The sequence below is a fragment of the Tachyglossus aculeatus genome, chromosome 2 (assembly GCF_015852505.1).
Source record: "Tachyglossus aculeatus isolate mTacAcu1 chromosome 2, mTacAcu1.pri, whole genome shotgun sequence".
NCBI classification, from domain to species: Eukaryota; Metazoa; Chordata; class Mammalia; order Monotremata; family Tachyglossidae; genus Tachyglossus; species Tachyglossus aculeatus.
In genome coordinates, this window is record NC_052067.1 from 68,798,392 (window position 1) to 68,821,306 (window position 22,915).

General features: G+C 45.3%; 1 protein-coding gene across 2 annotated transcripts in view; it reads left to right on the plus strand.

Moving 5' to 3' along the window:
* The first annotated feature begins 453 nt into the window (after positions 1-453).
* Positions 454-22,915, plus strand: part of PPIL4 (peptidylprolyl isomerase like 4) — a 45,953-nt gene continuing 23,491 nt past the window's right edge. For both annotated transcript variants that reach the window (XR_005454917.1, XM_038760675.1), the window contains exons 1-9: positions 454-523; positions 7,813-7,880; positions 7,959-8,023; positions 10,905-11,022; positions 12,135-12,277; positions 13,248-13,344; positions 15,089-15,205; positions 17,070-17,194; positions 19,040-19,106. Coding sequence is in view for 1 of the 2 variants with exons in the window: in XM_038760675.1 (XP_038616603.1) it covers positions 454-523; positions 7,813-7,880; positions 7,959-8,023; positions 10,905-11,022; positions 12,135-12,277; positions 13,248-13,344; positions 15,089-15,205; positions 17,070-17,194; positions 19,040-19,106 (870 nt within the window). In the remaining variant the exon portion in view is untranslated. The remainder of the gene's footprint in view (positions 524-7,812; positions 7,881-7,958; positions 8,024-10,904; positions 11,023-12,134; positions 12,278-13,247; positions 13,345-15,088; positions 15,206-17,069; positions 17,195-19,039; positions 19,107-22,915) is intronic.

Genomic DNA, 22,915 nt, shown 5'->3' on the forward strand with positions numbered 1-22,915 from the left:
GAGGCCTGGGGGCGGTGTGCGCAGGCGCAGCGAGGGGGTCGGACGGAGGGCAGTGTGCGCAGGCGCGGCGAGGTGGAGGTGGGGGAGGCCGGGTGGCGGTGTGCGCAGACGCGGGGAGGTGGAGGGGGGGGAGGCCGGGGGGCGGTGTACGCAGGCGCGGTGGGGGGGGGGGGGGGGCGGTGTGCGCAGGCGCGGCGAGGGGGAAAGCCGGTGGGCGGTGTGCGCAGGTGCGGCGAGAGATGAGGCCGGAGGGGGCGGTGTGCGCAGGCGCCGTGAGGGGGGCCGGCCGGCGTGCGGTGTGCACAGGCGCAGCGAGGGCGGCCGACGGGCGGTGTGCGCAGGCGCGGCGAAGGAGGCCGAAGGGCGGTGTGCGCAGGCGCAGTGAGGTGTGTGCGGAGGGGGAACGGGGGGCGGTGTCGGCGTCGCGCGTTGATGACGTCTGCGGGCGCGGCCATGGCGGTGCTGCTGGAGACCACCCTGGGCGACCTGGTCGTCGACTTGTACAGCGAGGAGCGGCCCAGAGGTGACCTTCTCACGCTTCTCTTCGGTTTCAGGCGGGACCTTCAAAGCCCTACTCTGTTTATTGGTTTTATTTGTACATATCTATTCTATTTATTTTATTTTGTTAGTATGTTTGGTTTTGGTCTCTGTCTCCCCCTTGTAGACTGTGAGCCCACTGTGTTGGGTAGGGGCCCTCTCTATATGGTGCCAACTTGTACTTCCCAAGCGCTTAGTACAGTGCTCTGCACACAGTCAGCGCTCAGTAAATGCGAATGAATGAATGAAAAGCCCTACTGAGAGCTCACCTCCTCCAGGAGGCCTTCCCAGACTGAGCCCCCTCCTCCCCATCCCCCCCCGCCTTCCCTCCTTCCCCTCCCCACAGCACCTGTATCTATGTATATATGTCTGTACGTAGTTATTACTCTATTTAATTTGTACATATTTGTTCTGTTTATTTTATTTTGTTAATATGTTTGGTTTTGTTCTCTGTCTCCCCCTTCTAGACTGTGAGCCCACTGTGTTGGGTAGGGGCCCTGTCTATATATTGCCAACTTGGACTTCCCAAGCGCTTAGTCCAGTGCTCTGCACACGGTCAGCGCTCAGTAAATGCGAATGAATGAATGAAAAGCCCTACTGAGAGCTCACCTCCTCCAGGAGGCCTTCCCAGACTGAGCCCCCTCCTCCCCATCCCCCCCGCCTTCCCCTCCCCACAGCACCTGTATCTATGTATATATGTCTGTACGTATTTAGTGCTCTATTTTATTTGTACCTATCTATTCTGTTTATTTTATTTTGTTAACATGTTTGGTTTTGTTGTCTGTCTCCCCCTTCTAGACTGTGAGCCCACTGTTGGGTAGGGACCGTCTCTACATGTTGCCGACTTGGACTTCCCAAGCGCTTAGTACAGTGCTCTGCACACAGTAAGCGCTCAATAAATGCGATTGGATGAATGAGTGAATGAAAAGCCCTACTGAGAGCTCACCTCCTCCAGGAGGCCTTCCCAGACTGAGCTCCCTCCTCCCCCTCTCCGTGCCCCCCGCCTTACCTCCTTCCCCTCCCCACAGCACCTGTATCTATGTATATACGTTTGTACGGGTTTATTACTCTAGTTATTTATTTTACTTGTACATATTTATTCTGTTTATTTTATTTGGTTAATATGTATTGTTCTGTCATCTGTCTTCCCCTTCTCGACCGTGAGCCTGCTGTTCATTCATTCATTCAATCGTATTTATTGAGCGCTTACTGTGCGCAGAGCTGTTGGGAAGGGACCGTCTCTCTACATTCCCAGCTTGGACTTCCCAAGCGCTTAGTCCAGTGCTCTGCACACAGTCAGCGCTCAATAAATACGATTGAATGAATGAATGAATCCCCCCTGCCTTACCTCCTTCCCCTCCCCACAGCCCCTGTATATATGTTTGTACAGATTTATTAGCCGTTATTTTACTTGTGCTTATTTGCTACTCTGTTTGATTTTGTTAGTATATTTTGTCGTCTGTGAGCCCGCTGCTCGGTAGGGCCCGTCTCTATATTCATTCATTCATTCATTCAACCGTTTTTATTGAGCGCTTACCGTGTGCAGAGCGCTGTACTAAGCGCTCGGGCAGTACAAGTTCCTCCTTCTGACAACCTGCTGCGGCTGACGTCAAAATCCGGGGGACCAAGCAAGCCCGGTGTCCTCCGTTGGGGAGGGTAGAAGGTGCCGCTGGGCTCATCCAAAGTCTGATGCTTAGTTCCCCAAATCAAGGCATGTGTCCAGGCCGAAAATTAGCCTTTGAATTTGGGCCACCTTGCCCCCCTGGGGGTTGTTCAGCCGCCTCTGGGCCATTAAGGGTCAAGGAGCAGCCCCTGCCCCTCTTCCCCCGCACGGCAGATGGAAGGCAGCCAGCAGCACCTGACCAGACTTCTCAGAAGTGGGGAATAACTTGTCAGAAAGAGGTCTGACGGGTGGGAATTTGATGCTACAGAAATGGTACCAGGTTCGAGTTCAATTTTCTCGTGTCTGTATGGGATGCAAAATAGGAGAGGCTTCTTTTCTGGACAGAAAACGAATGTGTTCTTTTGATTACATGTCGCCGACTTGTACTTCCAAAGCACTTAGTCCAGTGCTCTGCACACAGTAAACGCTCAATGAATATGATGAGTGAGTGAATGGATGAAAAGCCCTACTGAGAGCTCACCTCCTCCAGGAGGCCTTCCCAGATTGATCCCGCTCCTTCCTCTGCTCCTCCTCCCCATCCCCCCCATCTTACCTCCTTCCCCTCCCCACAGCACCCGGATATATGTATATATGTTTGTACGGATTCATTACTCTATTTTACTTGTACATATTTATTCTATTTATTTTATTTTGTTAGTATGTTTGGTTTTGTTCTCTGTCTCCCCCTTCTAGACTGTGAGCCCACTGTTGGGTAGGGACCGTCTCTATATGTCACCGACTTGTACTTCCCAAGCGCTTCGTACAGCGCTCTGCACACAGTAAGCGCTCAATAAATACGATTGAATGAATGAATGAAAGGCAGTGGGGCTCTGTGGAAGGAGCCCGGGCTTGGGAGTCGGAGGTCGTGGGTTTGAATCCCGCCTCCACCGTCAGCTGTGTGACTTTGGGCAAGTCGCTTCACTTCCCTGGGCCTCTGTTCCCTCATCTGGAAAATGGGGATGAAGACTGGGAGCCCCCCGAGGGACAACCTGATCACCTTGTAACCTCCCCAGCGCTTAGAACAGTGCTTGGCACATAGTAAGTGCTTAACAAATGCCATCATTATTATTATTATTATTAAATCCCGGCTCCGCCGCTTGTCAGCTGTGTGACTTTGGGCCTGCCACTTCACTTCTCTGGGCCAACTTGTACTTCCCAAGTGCTTAATACAGTGCTCTGCACACAGTAAGCGCTCAATAAATATGAATGAATGAATGAATGGGCCTCAGTTCCCTCATCTGTCAAACGGGGACTGTGAGCCCCCCGAGGGACAACCTGATCACCTTGTAACCTCCCCAGTGCTTAGAACAGTGCTTGGCACATAGTAAGTGCTTAATAAATGCTATCATTATTATTATTATTATTATTCTGTTGTCCGCCTCCCCCTTCTACACCAGGAGCCCCTTGTGGGCAGGGGCCGTCTCTATCTGCTGCCGGATTGTAATCATAATAATAATAATGGCGTCTAGTAAGCGTTTACTCTGTGCCAAGCACTGCTCTAAGCGCTGGGTTAGGGGGGCTACAAGATCAGCAGGTCGGCCCACGTGGGCCTCAAAGTCTTCATCCTCATTTTACAGATGATAATAATAATAAGGATGGTACTGGTTGAAGCGCTTACTATGTGCCAAGCACTGTTCTAAGCGCTGCGGGGCGGGGGGGATACGAGGTGATCAGGTTGTCCCACGTGGGGTTCACAGTCTTCAACCGACTCTGCCACTTGTCAGCTGTGTGGCTTTGGTCAAGTCACTTCTCTGGGCCTCAGTGACCTCATCAGTCAAATGGGGATGAAGGCTGTGAGCCCCACGTGGGACAACCTGATCACCTTGTATCCCCCCCAGCGCTTAGAACAGTGCTTTGCACGTAGTAAGCGCTTAACAAATGCCAATTATTATTATTAAAGGCACAGATTTGCAAGTAGTTATTATTCCAGCACAAATAAGCCTTGCCCCCATAAAGCGTACAGGACCATCTGGTGCCAGCGGGGCCGACTCCAGGGAGACGCTACGGGGGCCCGTGCACTTTAGGAAATATAACTTTTAGACTGTGAGCCCACTGTTGGGTAGGGACTGTCTCTATATGTTGCCAATTTGTACTTCCCAAGCGCTTAGTACAGTGCTCTGCACACAGTAAGCGCTCAATAAATACGATTGATGATGATGATAACTGTGGGTTGTGAAGCACTTAATTGTGCCCCTGTAGTGTTTTGTGCTTCTCGTTCTGCTCAGAGGGGAATGGGCGTCTCAGCGTGTGTCGTCTTACACCTGTGTGTGTCAGGGTTTTCTCCTCTCCACACTGTGTGTATGTGTGTAGTAGTAGTTGTAATCAATCAATCAATCAATCGTATTTATTGAGCGCTTACTGTGTGCAGAGCACTGTACCAAGCGCTTGGGAAGTATAAGTTGGCAACATCTAGAGACGGTCCCTACCCAACAGTGGGCTCACAGTCTAGAAGGGGGAGACAGAGAACGAAACCAAACATATTAACAGAATAAAATAAATAGAATAGATATGTACAAGTAAAATAAATAAATAGAGGAATAAATATGTACATACATATATACAGTTGTATATCAATCAGTCGTATTTATGGAGCACTTACTGTGTGCAGAGCACTGTACCAAGCACTTGGGAAGTCCAAGTTGGCAACATCTAGAGCCAGTCCCTACCCAACAGCGGGTTCACAGTCGAGAAGGGGGAGACAGAGAACAAAACCAAACATATTAACAGAATAAAATAAATAGAATAGATATGTACAAGTTAAATAAATATAGTAATAAATATGTACAAACATATGTACATATATACAGTTGTATATCAATCCATCGTATTTATTGAGCGCTTACTGTGTGCAGAGCACGGTACTAAGCACTTGGGAAGTACAAGTTGGCAACATATAGAGACAGTCCCTACCCAACAGTGGGCTCACAGTCTAGAAGGGGGAGACAGGGAACAAAACCAAACATATTAAAGTAAAATAAATAGAATAGATATGTACAAGTAAAATAGAGTAATAAATATGTACAAACATATATACATATACACAGTTGTATGTCAATCAATCGTATTTATTGAGCGCTTACTGTGTGCAGAGCACAGTACTAAGCGCTTGGGAAGTACAAGTTGGCAGCATATAGAGACAGTCCCTACCCAACAGTGGGCTCACAGTCTAAAAGGGGGAGAGAGTTGTATATATAGTATATATGTATATATACTATAGCTATATCAATCAATCAATCAATCGTATTTATTGAGCGCTTACTGTGTGCAGAGCACTGTACTAAGCGCTTGGGAAGTCCAAGTTGGCAACATATAGAGACGGTCCCTACCCAACAGTGGGCTCACAGTGTAAAAGGGGGGAGAGAGTTGTATATATAATATATATGTATATATACTACAGCTATATCAATCAATCAGTTGTATTTATTGAGCACTTACTGTGTGCAGAGCACTGTACTTATTACATATTTAATAATAAATAGTACATATTTATTACTCTATTTTACTTGTACATATCTATTCTGTTTATTTTATTTTGTCAGTATGTTTGGTTTTGTTCTCTGTCTCCCCCTTTTAGACTGTGAGCCCACTGCTGGGTAGGGACTGTCTCTGTATGTTGCCAACTTGTACTTCCCAAGCGCTTAGTACAGTGCTCTGCACACAGTAAGTGCTCAATAAATGCGATTGATTGATTGATTGTACTAAGCTCTTGAGAAGTCCAAGTTGGCACCATATAGAGACAGTCCCTACCCAACAGTGGGCTCACAGTCTAAAAGGGGGAGAGAGTTGTATATATAGTATGTATGTATATATACTACAGCTGTATCAATCAATCAGTCATATTTATTGAGCACTTACTGCGTGCAGAGCACTGTACTTATTACATATTTAATAATAAATAGTACATACTTATTACTCTATTTATTTATTTATTTTGCTTGTACATATCTATTCTATTTATTTTATTTTGTTAGTATGTTTGGTTTTGTTCTCTGTCTCCCCCTTTTAGACTGTGAGCCCACTGTTGGGTAGGGACTGTCTCTATATGTTGCCAACTTGGACTTCCCAAGCGCTTAGTCCAGTGCTCTGCACACAGTAAGCGCTCAGTAAGTACGATTGATTGATTGATTGTACTAAGCGCTTGAGAAGTCCAAGTTGGCAACATATAGAGACAGTCCCTACCCAGCAGCGGGCTCACAGTCTAAAAGGGGGAGAGAGTTGTATATATAGTATATATGGCGCTTGAGAAGTCCAAGTTGGCAACGTATAGAGACAGTCCCTACCCAACAGCGGGCTCACGGTCTGAAAGGGGGAGAGAGTTGTATATATAGTATATATGGCGCTTGAGAAGTCCAAGTTGGCAACATATAGAGACAGTCCCTACCCAACAGTGAGCTCACAGTCTAAAAGGGGGAGAGAGTTGTATATATAGTATATATGGCGTTTGAGAAGTCCAAGTTGGCAACATATAGAGACAGTCCCTACCCAACAGTGGGCTCACAGTCTAAACGGGGGAGAGAGTTGTATATATAGTATATATACTACAGCTATATAGTTGTAGTAGCTGTAATAATAGTGTTTACTGAATGCTTACTGATCCAGTACGTTTTGGTGTCGAAGTGCATACTGTGTGCCAAACACTACACCAAAGAGCTGGAGCGGATACAAATAATCAGGTCAGACACAGTCCCTGTCCTACACGGGGCAGGCATCTAAGCGGGAGGAACGGGTATCGAGTCCCCATTGTACCACTGAGGAAACTATGAGCACTGAGAAATTAAGCGGCTTGCCCAAGGTCACCCAGCAGGCAAAATGGCAGGAGCGGGATTAGAACCCAGGCCCGTGCTCCATCCAGTAGGGCCCAACAGAAACACAGCATCTGGTCCCTGTCTCCCCCTTTTAGACTGTGAGCCCACTGTTGGGTAGGGACTGTCTCTAGATGTTGCCAATTTGTACTTCCCAAGCGCTTAGTACAGTGCTCTGCACACAGTGAGTGCTCAATAAATATGATTGATGATGATGATGATGATGATGAAGGACCGTGCGTGGTTTGCCTTGTGGGCGGCCACCTTCCTGGCCCTGTGTTTACTCAATCAATCAATCGTATTTATTGAGCGCTTACTGTGTGCAGAGCACTGTACTCTATATGTTGCCAATTTGTACTTCCCAAGCGCTTAGTACAGTGCTCTGCACATAGTAAGCGCTCAATAAATACGATTGATGATGTACTAAGCACTTGGGAAGTACAAGTCGGCAACATATAGAGACGGTCCCTGCCCAACAGCGGGCTCACAGTCTAGAAGGGGGAGACAGAGAACAAAACCAAACATACTAACAAACTAAAATAAATAGAATCGATATGTACAAGTAAGATAAATAAATAAATAGAGTAATAAATATGTACATACATATATACAGGTGCTGTAGGGAAGGAGGTAAGTTGGGGGGATGAAGAGGGGGACGAGGGGGAGAGGAAGGATACTCCTATCGTTACGTATGCGTTGGCCATTTTCATAGTAATATAGAGGAGAGCAGAGTCTCCGTATTTTACCGTTTACAAAATTTTTCCTCGACAGCGGCGGTTAATTAGGATGTCTTCATTTTTTTTTTTCCAGCTTGTTTGAATTTTCTGAAGTTGTGCAAAATAAAATACTACAATTACTGCCTGATTCATAATGTTCAGGTAAGTTGGTAGTGTGTTTCCGTGGGTGTCTACCTTTTTAACACTGGACGTCAGCTAATTTGTGACCTCCCTTTGCAGAGAGATTTTATCATTCAAACTGGTGACCCTTTGGGGACGGGCCGAGGAGGCGAGTCGGTGTTTTGGTAAGTGGGCTTTGTTTTTGAAAGGGCAAACGGAGTGAATGATGGCATTTATTAAGCGCTTACTACGTGCAAAGCACTGTTCTAAGCACTGGGGAGGTTACACGGTGATGAGGTTGTCCCACGGGGGGCTCACAGTCTTAGTCCCCATTTTACAGATGAGGGAACTGAGGCCCAGAGAAGCTTGCCCAAAGTCACCCAGCAGACAGTTGGCGGAGCCGGGATTTGAACCCATGACGTCGAACTCCAAAGCCCGGGCTCTTGCCACTGAGCCACGCTGCTTCTTTATGGAAGAAATGGTAGAGAGCGTATCTGAATTTACTTCGAAGTCTTCCCTGTGCCAAAAGTATGTGTAGCACCCCTCTGACAGCCATGAAAAATTGAACCCATGGCAATCCAGTGACAGCCCGGATTAAAACCTTCCCTTCATATATGTCAATATTCCCTGCTCTGGCCTGGGAATGTTGCCTCCCTAGCCTATTTCTCCCGAGTCGGAACTTTTCCCCACCCCCGGTATTCCAGAGACCTTCCCTTTCGGAGTCATGTACAGTTTTTACTTTTTGCTTTATTTTTTTTTTTTAATGGTATTTGTTAAGTGCTGACTTTGTGCCTAGCACCGTACTAAACTCTGGGGTAGTTACAAGGTAATCAGATTGGGCACGGCCCCTGTCTTGCAGTCATCATCATCAGTCGTATTTATTGAGCGCTTACTATGTGCAGAGCACTGTACTAAGCGCTTGGGAAGTACAAATTGGCAACATATAGAGACAGTCCCTACCCAGCAGTGGGCTCACAGTCTAAGTAGGAGGGAGTGGGATTTAATTCCAGTTTTACAGGTGAGGAAACTGAGGCCCGGAGAAGTTAAGTATCCAGCCCGCAGTCTTTGTATTTGTGAAGCGTTTACTTTGTGCCAAACAAAGTACTTTGTTTAGTACTTTGTGCCAAGCACCGTAGTAAATGCTGGGGTAGTTACAAGGTAATCAGATTGGGCACGGCCCCTGTCTTGCAGTCATCATCATCAATCGTATTTATTGAGCGCTTACTATGTGCAGAGCACTGTAATAAGCGCTTGGGAAGTACAAATTGGCAACATATAGAGACAGTCCCTACCCAACAGTGGGCTCACAGTCTAAGTAGGAGGGAGTGGGATTTAATTCCAGTTTTACAGGTGAGGAAACTGAGGCCTGGAGAAGTTAAGTGTCTAGCCTGCAGTCACACATAGTGGACAAGTGAGTGGCGGAGCCAGGATTAGAACCCAGGTTCCTCTGACCACCCCCGGCTTGTCCTCTTTTCACTTAAACCACGCTGCTTCTCCAGCTCCTCCAGTTTTCCCAGTTCTGCCCCGTGTACCCCATGTCTTGCCTTCCCTGTTTTTAAACCCTGAACTTCAGGGCGTCGGAATTGGGGCTTTCGGTTCCCAAAGCCGGGCAAGTACCGGCCCCGTCCTCCTCTTCCCGATGTGAGGTCGGTTTTCGTAGGGGCCTGGATGTGGAAGCTCAGTACACCGATCCAGGAATAAGCCTGCTTGCCCCCTTGCTTTGCTTGCCTGTTGGCCTAGAAAATGGCACTGAATCTGACCCAAGTAAATGGATTAGTTTAGGTTTTGTCTTTAAATATTGAACATTAGAGGAACAATTAATTCAGCATCCCGACTTAGATTGTGAGCCCCGTGCGGTTCAGGGGTTGCGTCCAGTCTGATTAACTCGTATCTACCCCAGCGCTTCATCAATCAGTTGATCAATCGGTAGTACTTATTGAGGACTTCCTAAGCGCTTGGGAGAGTAGAATACAACCGAATTAGCTTCTAGACTGTGAACCCATTATTGGGCAGGGATTGTCCTATTATTAACAAATAGCAAATCTTATTTAAGAGACCCAGGGTTGTGGTGAGAGCAGCTTTGGGGTTTCCAATCAGTTATTCAATGGATTTTGTAAGTACTAATTGCGCACGGTTGTTGTTGCCAAATTGTACTTTCCAAGCGCTTAGTACAGTGCCCTGCACACAGTAAGCGCTCAATAAATGCGATTGAATGAGCGAATGAATACGCGTTCCCTGCCCTTAACAAACATACAATCTAGAGGGAGAGGCAGCTTCATACAGTGCTTAGCACAAAAGAAACCCTCAACAGCTATTATTATTATAAACGTTTTTGAAGGAGTTGTTGCCTGGTATTTGATGATTTCGGAATCAGTAATTCTCATTATTGCGTTTGTGGAGTCAGGCAGTTTTCGTTGTAGAATTTGTCTAATAGTTGTTGAGATCATCTCCCTGGGTATGCCCTACTGCTCAAAACATATGTGCAGTTCTCAAATGCGTGTTATGTTCTCAAAACAGAGAAGCAGCGTGGCTCAGTGGAAAGAGCCCGGGCTTTGGAGTCGGAGGTCATGGGTTCAAGTCCCGGCTCTGCCAGTTATCAGCTGTCACTTCGCTTCTCTGTGCCTCAGTTACCTCATTTGTAAAATGGGGCTGAAGACCGTGAGCCCCCCGTGGGACAACCTGATCACTTTGTAACCTCCCCAGTGCTTAGTGCAGTGCTTGGCACATTGTAAGCACTTAATAAATGCCATTATTATTATTTTTATATGGAACTGAGCTGCAGGGTTTGGCATGGTGGAGATAGCAGCAGCTGGAGTTTGAATTCTTTTCTCTTCCCGGTGTTCTGGGATAGGTGTGATCTCTAGGGAGACTTACCAGAGGTGGGTCAGCAGGAGCACACAAGTGTTTACTACAGTGCCCTGTGCGCAGTTAGTACTTATAAAATCCATTGAATAATTGATTGGAAACCCCAAAGCTGCTCTCACCACTACCCTGGGTCTCTTAAATAAGATATCAGCTTCTCTGCTGTTTATGTCCATGTCTAATTTTTGTTACATTTATTTTCAGTAAACTGTACGGTGACCAGGCTAGCTTTTTTGAAGCGGAAAAAGTGCCGCGTATTAAGCACAAGAAAAAGGGCACTGTGTCAATGGTGAACAATGGCAGTGATCAACACGGGTCTCAGGTAGGACAGTAATTGAGAGTAAAAGTTGTGCGAAGTTATGAAAATGATATTTGTATTTAAGCGCTTGCTGTGTGCCAGGCATTGGACTGGGCGCCGGGGTGGATACAAGCAAATGGGGTTGGGCTCAAAAGCCTGAAATGGTCCCTTTAGTGAGCTCCCTTCGGGCAGGGCCACTTGGAAAATTATCCCAGAAGGATGTTGTTGTTGTGGTACGCTGTCGAGTCGTGTCTGACCCATAGCGACGTCATGGACGCGTCTCTCCCGAAACGCCCCACCTCCACCTGCAATCGTTCCGGTAGTGTATCCATTGAGTTTTCTCGGTAAAAATACAGAAGCGAGTTAAGTTTCCATCCTCGACTCTCTCCTGTGCCGCCGCTGCCCAGCACAGGGGAGTTTTGACTCGTAGCAGGTTGCCTTTCACTCGGTAGCCACTGGTCAAGCTAGGAATAGAATCAATCAATCAATCAATCGTATTTATTGAGCGCTTACTGTGTGCAGAGCACTGTACTAAGCACTTGGGAAGTCCAAGTTGGCAACACATAGAGACGGTCGCTACCCAACAGTGGGCTCACAGTCTAGAAGGGGGAGACAGAGAACAAAACCAAACATAGTAACGCAATAAAATAAATAGAATAGATATGTACAAGCAAAATAAATAGAGTAATAAATATGTACAAACATATACATATATACAGGTGCTGTGGGGAAGGGAAGGAGGTAAGGCGGGGGGTGGTGGAGATTAAACTGTACTAAGCGCTGGGGGAGAAAAGTTCCCAAGCACCTCTACTTGACTCTCCCTCCCATAGAGTACTGGAAACTCTCCAGGTGCATCCCGGAGAGGTGCTAGAAGGATGAGTTTTCCTTTTTTTAATGAAGATTATACAGTAATTACGTTGTCTGGATTTGGAAAATGCTTTCTTCCACCTCACTCAAATAATTTTTTACAACTTATTTAAACTCCTACCCACTGATGGCAGGAGAGAGGTAGGAATATATGTTCATTTCTGTTTTATAAATAGATACCCATTGCTTTCTGTGGATTCGTCCCTAGTAACTTTGACAGAGCTGTGTGTGTTTTTTTTAATTACTACATAAATACCACGTTCTTGTAGTTTCTTATTACTACAGGGGAAAATCTTGATTACCTCGATGGTGTACACACAGTTTTTGGTGAGGTAACGGAAGGCATGGATGTACTGATGAAAATAAATGAGACCTTTGTGGATAAGGAATTCGTACCTTATCAGGACATAAGGTAAGTTAACTTTTACTACAATTTCCTCATATGTTTTGATGCTTTAGGAATGAGATCTTGGAATTTCTGAAGGATGTATTAAATGAAAAAAGTGTCATCACTTTCTGGGACTGTCAGCGGTACATTTACCAGCGCAGTAGTAATTAATGATCGTACTCTCTATTGGAGTATTTTTAGGAAATTGACATTGATAGCAGCTTGCCTTGCACGTAAGTGCTTAAATACTATTATTATTATTACTGATATCAATAAAAGGAAAAGATAGGAGATGCCATGCCATGCTAGGCCATGCTGCTGGATAAAAGTATGGATCTGGGAGTTAGAGGACCTGAGTTCTAATCCTGGTTTTCTCTCCTGCAAAATGGGGATTCAGTGCCTGTTCCCCGGCCTGCTTAGACTGTGAGCTCCATGTGGGACCTGACTGTCTTGCATCTACCGTAGTGCTTAGTACAGTGCTAGGAACATAAGTGCTTACCAAATACCACAATTAGGACTATTAGTAAACTTAATGAAGCTAATAGGGAATTACTGTAATTGTGGAAAGAGAATCCAAAAAGTTGTTCACTGTATTAGCATCGATCCATTTTTAACTTTGAAAGGAAAATACAATTATTTGCTTGCCTGCTGAGAATCCCAGGGGGAGAGAGGAAGGACGTGGGAGGGACTGGAGAAATAGGAAGAAAAGCCAATCATTTCAAGACTTGTGTTTTTTTTTTCTTTAATAACAGTGATGGTATTTAAGCTCTTACTATGTGCTAAGCACTGTTCTAGACACTGGTAAAGACACTTTAAAGCACAAAATGAGGTAGAATAATAACTTCCCCAGTTGTTGTTATGTACACTGAGAGCCTTTGAAGCAAACTCTATTGTGAATTGTAGAGTGGGTTTTCGTCATTGCTTTTTTAAATGTGGAAACATTTTGATATTAAAGCCAACGTAATCCAATGTTCTTTGTGAATTTGATTTGCAGGATAAACCATACAGTGATTCTAGATGACCCATTTGATGATCCACCCGGCTTACCAATTCCTGATCGCTCACCGGATCCCACCAAGGAGCAATTAAACGTAAGTAATACCTTTTTAAGGTAAATGTCATCGTGGGCAGTCAGTGAGTCGAGGCTACTGTGGCTTAGGTATTTTTTTGTGTGGTCTTTTGTCTTTGTTCCTACCCGCCCTGTTGTAATTGACTCGGTCTGCTTGCTGACTAGGGAGGCTTGAAATTTAAAGTCTTTTGGGGGCCAGCTTTCTCTGTTAAAGACTTTGGTTGTTTACTCATATTCCCCTGGTTTTCCACTGTCTCTCCCCTCCATACTCCACCTCGCAGAGGTAGACCTTCCTTTTCACCAGGCCGCCCCCAAATTCCACCTATGTTAGATCTCAGGGATACCAGTTTGGGACCAAGCCTGGGAATCAGATAAATTTCTGCGTTAGCACGTTCCCTGCTCTTGTTGTCTGCTGTTTGGAGAGTGTCCTTTATTAGAGCTGTCACCATTAAGCCGACGAGGGAAAGCTTAGTTCTGGAATTGAGGGGTTTGGTGGACTGCAAACAGCAAGAAATAGCATGGATCATGGAGTAAGAAGGACCTGGCTTCTAGGCTTCTATTCCTGGCTCTGCCACTTGTCTGCTGTGTGACCTTGGGCAGGTCACTTCACTTCTCTGGGCCTCAGTTACCTCCTCTGTAAAATGGGGATCAAGACGGTGAGCCCTCCGTGTGGTACAGGGGCTGTGTCCAACCTGATTAGCTCGTATCTACCCCAGTGCTTAGTACAGTAGAGAAGCAGCGTGGCTCAGTGGAAAGAGCCCGGGCTTTGGAGTCGGAGGTCATGGGTTCAAGTCCCGGCTCCGCCATTTGTCAGCTGTGTGACTTTGGGCCTCGGTTCACTCATCTGTAAAATGGGGATTAAGACTGTGAGCCCCCTGAGGGACAACCTCCCCAGCGCTTAGACCTGTGCTTTGCACATAGTAAGCGCTTAATAAATGCCATCATTATTGTTATCATTATTATTATTATTACAGTACCTGGCAAGTAATAAGCACTTAAAAAATACCATAAAAACAAACAAAAAAATTTAATAAAAAGCTCCATTGGTTCTATGCCCTTCTTTCATTATAGAGTAGACTTCAGTGCTCTCTCCTATTCACTTCACTTCTCTGGGCCTCGGTTACCTCATCTGTAAAATGGGGATTAAGACTGTGAGCCCCCTGAGGGACAACCTCCCCAGCGCTTAGACCTGTGCTTTGCACATAGTAAGCGCTTAATAAATTCTATCATTATTATTATCATTATTATTATTATTACAGTACCTGGCAAGTAATAAGCACTTAAAAAATACCATAAAAACAAACAAAAAATTTTAATAAAAAGCTCCATTGGTTCTGTGCCCTTCTTTCATTATAGAGTAGACTTCAGTGCTCTCTCCTATTCCAATTTCCAGCCTGACTCATTTTAGTCTCCTCACCAGGAGGAGGGTCTTAGTTTTAGGTGCCCCTTTCTGTTCTTTTTCCAGCATCCGTATGTCCGTCTGAGATGGTGGGACGATAGCTGCGTTCGGTCTTTCAGGTACGGCGGTATCATGGGTTTTCTGCAGTAGTAACACCGTTTTATGTTCTGTTACCATTACCCTTCATGGTAATGCCCGTTTTTTGTTGACTTTTGTGGGGTGTTATTAGGCAGTGGATGGATAATCCTAAATTCCAAGATTCCCAAGTTAGAACTCCCATCTCAGGGCCCAGATGCTCTAGGCAGAGCCTGAAAAAATTCCCTCTGAAGTGCACTTTGTTATTTTTAAAGTGCCTTTTGTCTTGTAGAGTGGCCGAATAGGAGCAGATGAAGAGATCGATGATTTCAAAGGAAAGTCCGTTGAAGAAGTGGAAGAAATCATGGCAGAGAAAGAGGCAAAGACCCAGGCAATTCTTTTGGAAATGGTAAGAGAATTTTTTGTCCAGTTTGTATTACCAAATAGGCCTACGAACAGCAAGACTTCAAGCCATCCCTTCCCTCTCTATAAGGAGGGAGATTTGTGCCCCTATAAATGCACCTCTTTTCTTTATGTGATAAAACCCTCACCCTATCGCGCCCAACATACACGCACACAAACACACGGCTCACACGGCTGAGAGGTACACGCACCTCAGCCTTCAATTTTTTTCTTCAAGTTTTACAGACACGTCCCACAGAACCTAGAGTGTGAGATGAAACAGATCCTGAGGCAGGCCCATCTTTCGACTGAACTCACTGAGTCAAGATGTATTTATGAAGTACCATCCTAGTTGACGGGGAAGCCTATTAAAAAAAATAGGTCACCTGAATTTTTTAACTAGAGTAATGAGGAATTGTATGAAGATTCGAAGAGAGTTTAGAGACGGAACTGAAAATAATGAATAGCTGATGGTGGGTACTTGCGTCTCCCCAGATCCCCCGGCATCCGGGCAAGATTAGTGGCCACCGCTCCAAACTCCATCTGGAGCAACTGTATTCCTGAATGATGGTAGTGAAGGAGTAAACCATTCAATCGTATTTATTGAGCGCTTACCCTGTGCAGAGCACTGTACTAAGCACTTGGGAAGTACAGGTTGGCAACATATAGAGACGGTCCCTACCCAACAACGGGCTCACAGGTTAGAAGTTTAAACTATAGTGGGTGGAGGAGCCAAGGAGTGGGCTTCTCATTTCTCCTCTACCCAGCGTTGGCTCATTGTAGCTGCCTGGGGCCCTAATATGAATGGGTCTAACCCTATGGAAGTAGTGAGCTATTTTGGCTTCAATTGGGAAGCAGCGTGGCCTAGTGCGTCATAGCATGAGCATGGAAGCCAGAGGACCTAAGTTTTAATTCTGGCTCCACTACTTGCCTGCTGTGTGACTTCTGCCAAGTCACTTCTCTGTGCCTCAGATTCCTCAACTGCAAAAATGGGGATTCAATACCTGCTCCCCTTCCTACTGGACTCTGAGCCTCGTGTTGTACAGTGACAGTAACTGGCCTGATTATGGGGCATCTACCTTAGAGCTTAAAACAGTGGTTGACACGCAGTAAGCGCTTGCTTACTAATGTGCAAATATGTTAAAAAAATTGGCAGCAGCGAACGGGCCTGCTATTGTGGTTTTTTTTTTCCTAATACCAAAAAATGTTTGTCTATTAGGGACCCAAACTAGGACTTTCACTCGTAGCAATGTCCCTGCATAGAGCTATTTCTTCAGTGGTTATCAGCCGTAAGAAACGAGCAGAGTGGTTTGTCCAAAAATCAAGGTTTCCGGAAATTGAAGAAGTCAATCAATCAATCAGTCGTATTTATTGAGCGCTTACTGTGTGCAGAGCACTGTACTAAGCGCTTGGGAAGTCCAAGTTGGCAACATATAGAGACAGTCCCTACCCAACAGTGGGCTCACAGTCTAAAAGGGGGAGACAGAGAACAAAACCAAACATACTAACAAAATAAAATAAATAGAATAGATATGTACAAGCAAAATAAATAAATAAATAAGTAGAGTAATAAATATATACAAACATATATACATATATACAGGTAAGTCAAGGCTGAGTAAGGATGTGGAAGATGGCAAAATAGAATGGCAAGGCTAAGTACAGCTCTGAGGACCTTAAATCCGTATTTCTTGTTCCTTCTGCTAGAAAATCTGCGTGTTAAAATGCTGTTCTGAATTATTTTCTTGAACTCTTACCCCTCTCACAAAATGCATAGTGTCGAGCCACAGAAACATACTGTTGTGTAAATACAAGAAATTTAAATAAGGAAAATAATTATGAACTTGTACTCCTGTCTCTTTGTAATTTAGGTGGGGGATTTACCGGATGCCGATATAAAACCTCCAGAAAATGTGCTTTTTGTGTGTAAATTGAATCCTGTGACTACAGATGAAGACCTAGAGATAATATTCTCAAGATTTGGGTCCATAAAAAGGTAAATCCTCAAAACTTAGTGCAATAGTAGAAGAAGAGGACTAGTTGTAGTTTTCTAAAAGTCTTAAATTTGTTCATTCTATAAACTAAGTGTATGATTGGGATTGTCTGGTAAATCTTAAATGTATATTTGATGTAATAATAAAAAAGGCAGGGCTAAAAGAGAGATAAAATTGACAGACTAAATTTCCTTTCTGTTGTGACCATTCTGTCAGTGATTGCTTGCTGGTGGGATTGAGAAATCCCCAAACTGTGTTCTTGAGTATTCCCTTTCTTCCCCACCTATTCTTTCTGTGCTTAGAGATTTCTGGGATAGGTACCCGTACCTGTAATAACTAATTGTACATTTTGTGATTTTATTCCAGTTAAAGCTTTCTTATGAGGAAATTGAAGGAGGACTTTGTTAAAGGAGAGTTGTTTGTACCAAGCGCTTTTTTTAAAGCGAATCCCCAAAAGTGACACAGTGACTAACCTTTCTGTTATGGAGAATTGGTTATAACATGATTTTTTCTGCAGCGGTTCTACTGGATTATCCTGGAATTCTTGAATTTCAACATAGTTCTATTAAGGTTATTTCAACCAAACTTTGTCTTTCCCCAGTCTGTAATTACTTTCCACAGAGCCCTTGGAGTGGATTTAGGGATTCAATTTCAAGGGTTTCTCATGGCTGGTGTTTGTTGCATTTTGACCAGCTGAGCAACAGATTCTGATGATAGGCATGCCATTGTGTCAGTGTGAATTTAGGAATCCCGTAATTTTCTTTTTATCTAAAATACCCTTCTTTGGAAATCCAGTATAGCAGTTTGCATAGCTATCACTTGGTGTAACCTCCTCCCTCCAAAGTAGAACAGTCTGTGATCATTTTATGTTGCAAGAAATTGTCAAATTAAACTATGAAGCCATTTAGAAAAGATTGCATAAATTGTTCTTGTAGCTCTGTGGTTAACGCATTGCCCAGCAACCTTAGCCGATTCAATCAAAAGCACATTGGTAGACTGGTGATGACAAAAGTTCACCGTCGCATTCTCAGCTACATTTACCGCAGTTAAGAAGTACATTCTTTAAAGAGTGTAATTTAAAAGAGATGGTGCAGTTTGTAGGGAAAGAAGTGAAAAGGATCAAAGTGTTAAACTTCTCACACCCTGAAGCTGAAAATGGAGACAGACTTAATCCCAGAAATACAGCGAACCTAACAACTTCAATAAATGCGAATGAATGAATGAAAAACAGAAGTATGAAGGTCATAAAAAAGCAGACTTCTGTAAAAGCTCCACAGAGGCCAGTTACAGTGGAAAGCGATAGGGAGTAGTCGGCTAGCGGAACCCGGATGAAAAACACCCTAAATCACCCGTAAACATAACCATACCAGGAAAAATATACACTCCTTATTCCTTGCAGAATTCTGTTTTGGGATGCAGCTAGTCTACACATGCCTTCTTTTAACTGGTTTTAATCCAGTTCTTAAAAAAAACCCTGCTACATAAATTTAATTTCAAGAGACAGAATTTTAATCACTTAGGACTTGACTGAATTAGTCTCCCTGAACGACGAAGAATAAACATAAAACACTTACTTTTCTTCCTTTAACCTTTCAGTAAGTACCGTGGGACTGTAGAATGAGTAGGCAATTGGAGGCTTCATTTCCCATGTTGAGGTGATGTGTGGCCCTCAGTAGAGATATTGTTAAATAAATACAGGAAGTACTACATACACCTCAAGTAATCCCTCGTTTTCCTTAAGAAAATAGTTTATTTTGCTACCCGTAAAGGAATTTGTCAGTTGAAGAGTAGGTGTGGTGTCTTTTTGACTCGATATGATTTATATCCCTCTTCTGTTGCCTTTCCAGCTGTGAAGTTATTCGAGACTGGAAGACAGGAGAATCTCTTTGTTATGCCTTTATTGAGTTTGAAAAGGTACATTTATGCTGTTCGTTGTTTTCATTTTAGGTTTCTTTTAGAGTGCGAAAAATCTTGTTAAAGTTTGAGTTCTCACCCAGCAGACCAGAGTTTGAATTTCAGAAAAGGACATTCCAGTTCATCTTAATCAACCAGTAGTATTCGAGTGCGACTCTGTGCCAAGCAGTGTTACTAAGGAGAGACTACAGTGGACCCAGCAGCTGCCTTCGAGGAGCTTGTGATCTGGTTGGGGAGATAAGGACTAAAATAAATTTCACACAGGAGGAAGCAACAGAGTTCAAAGATATGTACATAAGGGCAAGGGCTACTGGGGGAGTACCCAAATGCATGGGAGTTGAGTACTGTCATGCACAGATGACACGGAACTGCTGCAGTTGCAGTAGGGGGTGAAGAAATGAGTTAGGGAAAGCTTGGAGGAGAAGATGCCATTTTAGAAGGGCTCTGAAGATGGGGAGAAGTATTGGCTGATGTTGCTGCAGTAGTTGTTTCAGGCGATAATAATAATAATAATGGTATTTGTTAAGCGTTTACTATGTGCAAAGCACTGTTCTAAGCGCTGGGGGGGATACAAGGTGATCAGGTTGTCCCACGTGGGGCTCACAGTCTTAATCCCCATTTTACAGATGAGGTCACTGAGGCACAGAGAATTTAACTGACTGACCCAAAGTCACACAGCTGACAATTGGCAGAGCCAGGATTTGAACCCATGACCTCTCGACTCCAAAGCCCGCGCTCTTCCACGGAGCCACGCTGCTTCTCTATGCTTCTCATATGCTTCTCATAGCTGCCAATGACTGAGCTCCTTGTCTTCCCTCCCAAACCTTGTCCTCTCCCTCACTTTCCCATCACTGTTGACGGCACTACCATCCTTCCCGTCTCACAAGCCCGCAACCTTGGTGTCCTCCTCGACTCCGCTCTCTCGTTCACCCCTCACATCCAATCCATCACCAAGACCTGCCGGTCTCACATCTGCAACATTGCCAAGATCCGCCCTTTCCTCTCCATCCAAACCGCTACCCTGCTCGTTCAATCTCTCATCCTATCCCGACTGGACTACTGCATCAGCCTCCTCTCTGATCTCCCATCCTCGTGTCTCTCCCCACTTCAATCTATACTTCATGCTACTGCCCAGATCGTCTTTGTGCAGAAACGCTCTGAGCATGTTTCTCCCCTCCTCAAAAATCTCCAGTGGCTACCAATCAACCTACGCATCAGGCAAAAACTCCTCACTCTCGGCTTCAAGGCTGTCCATCTCCTCGCCCCCTCCTACCTCACCTCCCTTCCTTCCTTCTCCAGCCCAGCCCGCACCCTCCGCTCCTCTGCCGCTAATCTCCTCACCATGCCTCGTTCTCGCCCGTCCCGCTGTCGACCCCCAGCCCACGTCCTCCCCCTGGCCTGGAATGCCCTCCTTCCGCACATCTGCCAAGCTAGCTCTCTTCCTCCCTTCAAAGCCCTACTGAGAGCTCACCTCCTCCAGGAGGCCTTCCCGGACTGAGCCCCCACCTTCCTCTCCCCCTCCCCCCCCTCCCCATCCCCACCGCCTTACCTCCTTCCCCTCCCCACAGCACCTGGATATATGTATATATGCTTGTACGTATTTATTACTCTATTTTACTTGTACATATTCTGTTTATTTTATTTTGTTAATATGTTTTGTTTTGTTGTCTATCTCCCCCTTCTAGACTGTGAGCCCGCTGTTGGGTAGGGACCGTCTCTATATGTTGCCAACTTGTACTTTCCAAGCGCTTAGTACAGTGCTCAATAAATACGATTGAATGAATGAGTGAATAAATACGACTGAATGAATGAATGAATGCCAAGGCTATGGCAGCGTGGATGGAGAGGGAAGAGGAGATTGTGATGATCTTATCAAGGAAGAATTAAAAGGATTTGGTGATTGATTGAATATGCCGGTTGAAAGAGGGAAGTCAAGCTAATGCCAAAGTTGCAGGCTTGAGAGAATCCGGCATCTTAATTTGGGGCCATTCAGATATCCAGGGTGCATGCCGAACGGAGTTACTGCTTCTTTGAGGCCAGAGTGGTCAGTAGTCTTGAATGACTGGTTGCTGAGATAATTTAGGACAGTCATATAAGGGGAAATGAGTAGCGCTGAGCTTGGTCATCAGGAAACCAGCATCATGCAGGGCAGGATGCCAGGTGGCATTCATTGATTAATTTTTTTGTATTCCTTCTGTTCCTGTTAAACTTTTATCTTTCACGTGCCATTGTTGTGTGAAGCACTCCTATCCACCGTTCCCAATATTGTCTCTCTGCTGCTAAACCAATAGCTAAGGATTTGGAAGAATACGCCAGTTAAAGCTTTGTTAGCCAGCGTGCAGAGAGATGGGGCATTTGGGCTCTGCTGAGTCCTAAAGACGAGCGGTAGGAGTCATGGAATTAGGAAGAGAGCCCTGGTCGCGTGTAACAGTTACTGCTCTACCCCTGGTGCTTCCTTAATGCCACCTCACCCCCACCCACAGAAGACCGCATCCGTGTCCAGGGTATGTGCTGTTTGAACCCGGCCAGGAATTTTTTCCACCCTGATCCGATGGAGTGTGCTGTAATCCCAGCCAGTGTCTCTCAAACCCACATCTTTGTCATAAGCTTGACTCCCCTCTTTCAGCCTGCATATTCAAGTCCAACGGGATCCTCAGCAATCAGTCAATTGCATTTCTTAAGCACCTTCTAGGTGAAGGACACTAACCTAAGCGTCTTGGGTCTAATCATCAGTCTCATCAGACTAATGAGCGTACACGATCCCTGTACTCGAGGCTTACGGTCTTGCAGGATAGCGGGATATGTGAGTGAATTAAAGGTAAGAGGAAGTAGTGCTGTGCCAAGATATGTCTGTAAGTGCTACAGGGTAGGAGAACCTGGGTATCTTAATGCCTAAGTGAGGTAGAATTGCTGAAGTGGCAGCATTTACTGAGCACTTACTGTGCAGAGCACTGAACTAAGCGCTTCGGTTCCGCGCGATAGAGTCGGTAGGCGCATTTCCTGCCCACAGTGACCTTATAGTCTAGAGGAGCAGCAGAATGAAGTGTGGACTGGAGATGGGAGAGGTTGTAGGCCGGGAGATCATCAAGGAGGTCGATGCAGTAGTAAAACTGCGATATGAGAAGTACCTGGACCTGGGTGGTGGCCATATGGGTGGTGAGAAAGTTGTGGATTCTGGAAACGTTCTGGAGAAACCAACAACGGGATTTATTGATAGACGGGATGTGCAGCCACTGAAAAAGAGGGAGAATCAAAGAAAGTGCCAAGGTTCCAGATTTGAGAGGCAGGGAGGGTGACTGTGTTGTCAGCTGTTAAGGAAAGTTCTGTTCATGGTGGGATTCGGAAGGGAAGATGAGGAGTTCAGTTGTGGACGTGTTGAGCGTGATGTGGCAGGAGGGACATCCAGGGAGAGAGGCCCTGGAGACGAAGGAAATGACAGGTGAGGTTGATTTGGGAGTCATTTGCCTAGAGGTGATAGTTGAAGCTGAGGGAGCGAATAAACTCGGTAAGAGGGTGGATATAGTTATAGAAGAGAAGGGGACCAACCCAGACCTGAGCCTCAAGTTGCACTGTGGTGTGGTTGAAAGAGGAAGGGCCTGGGAATCAGAAGACCTGAGTTCTAATCCTGATTCTGCCACTTGTCTGCAGATTACCCTGGACAAGTCATTTAACTTCCCTATGACTCAGTTTCCTCATGTGTAAAATGGAGATTGAATACCTGTTCCCCCTCGTACGTAGACTGTGAGCCTGATGAGCGACAGAGACTGTGTCTGACCTTTGTACCAACCCCTGCACTTAATTTGGTGCTT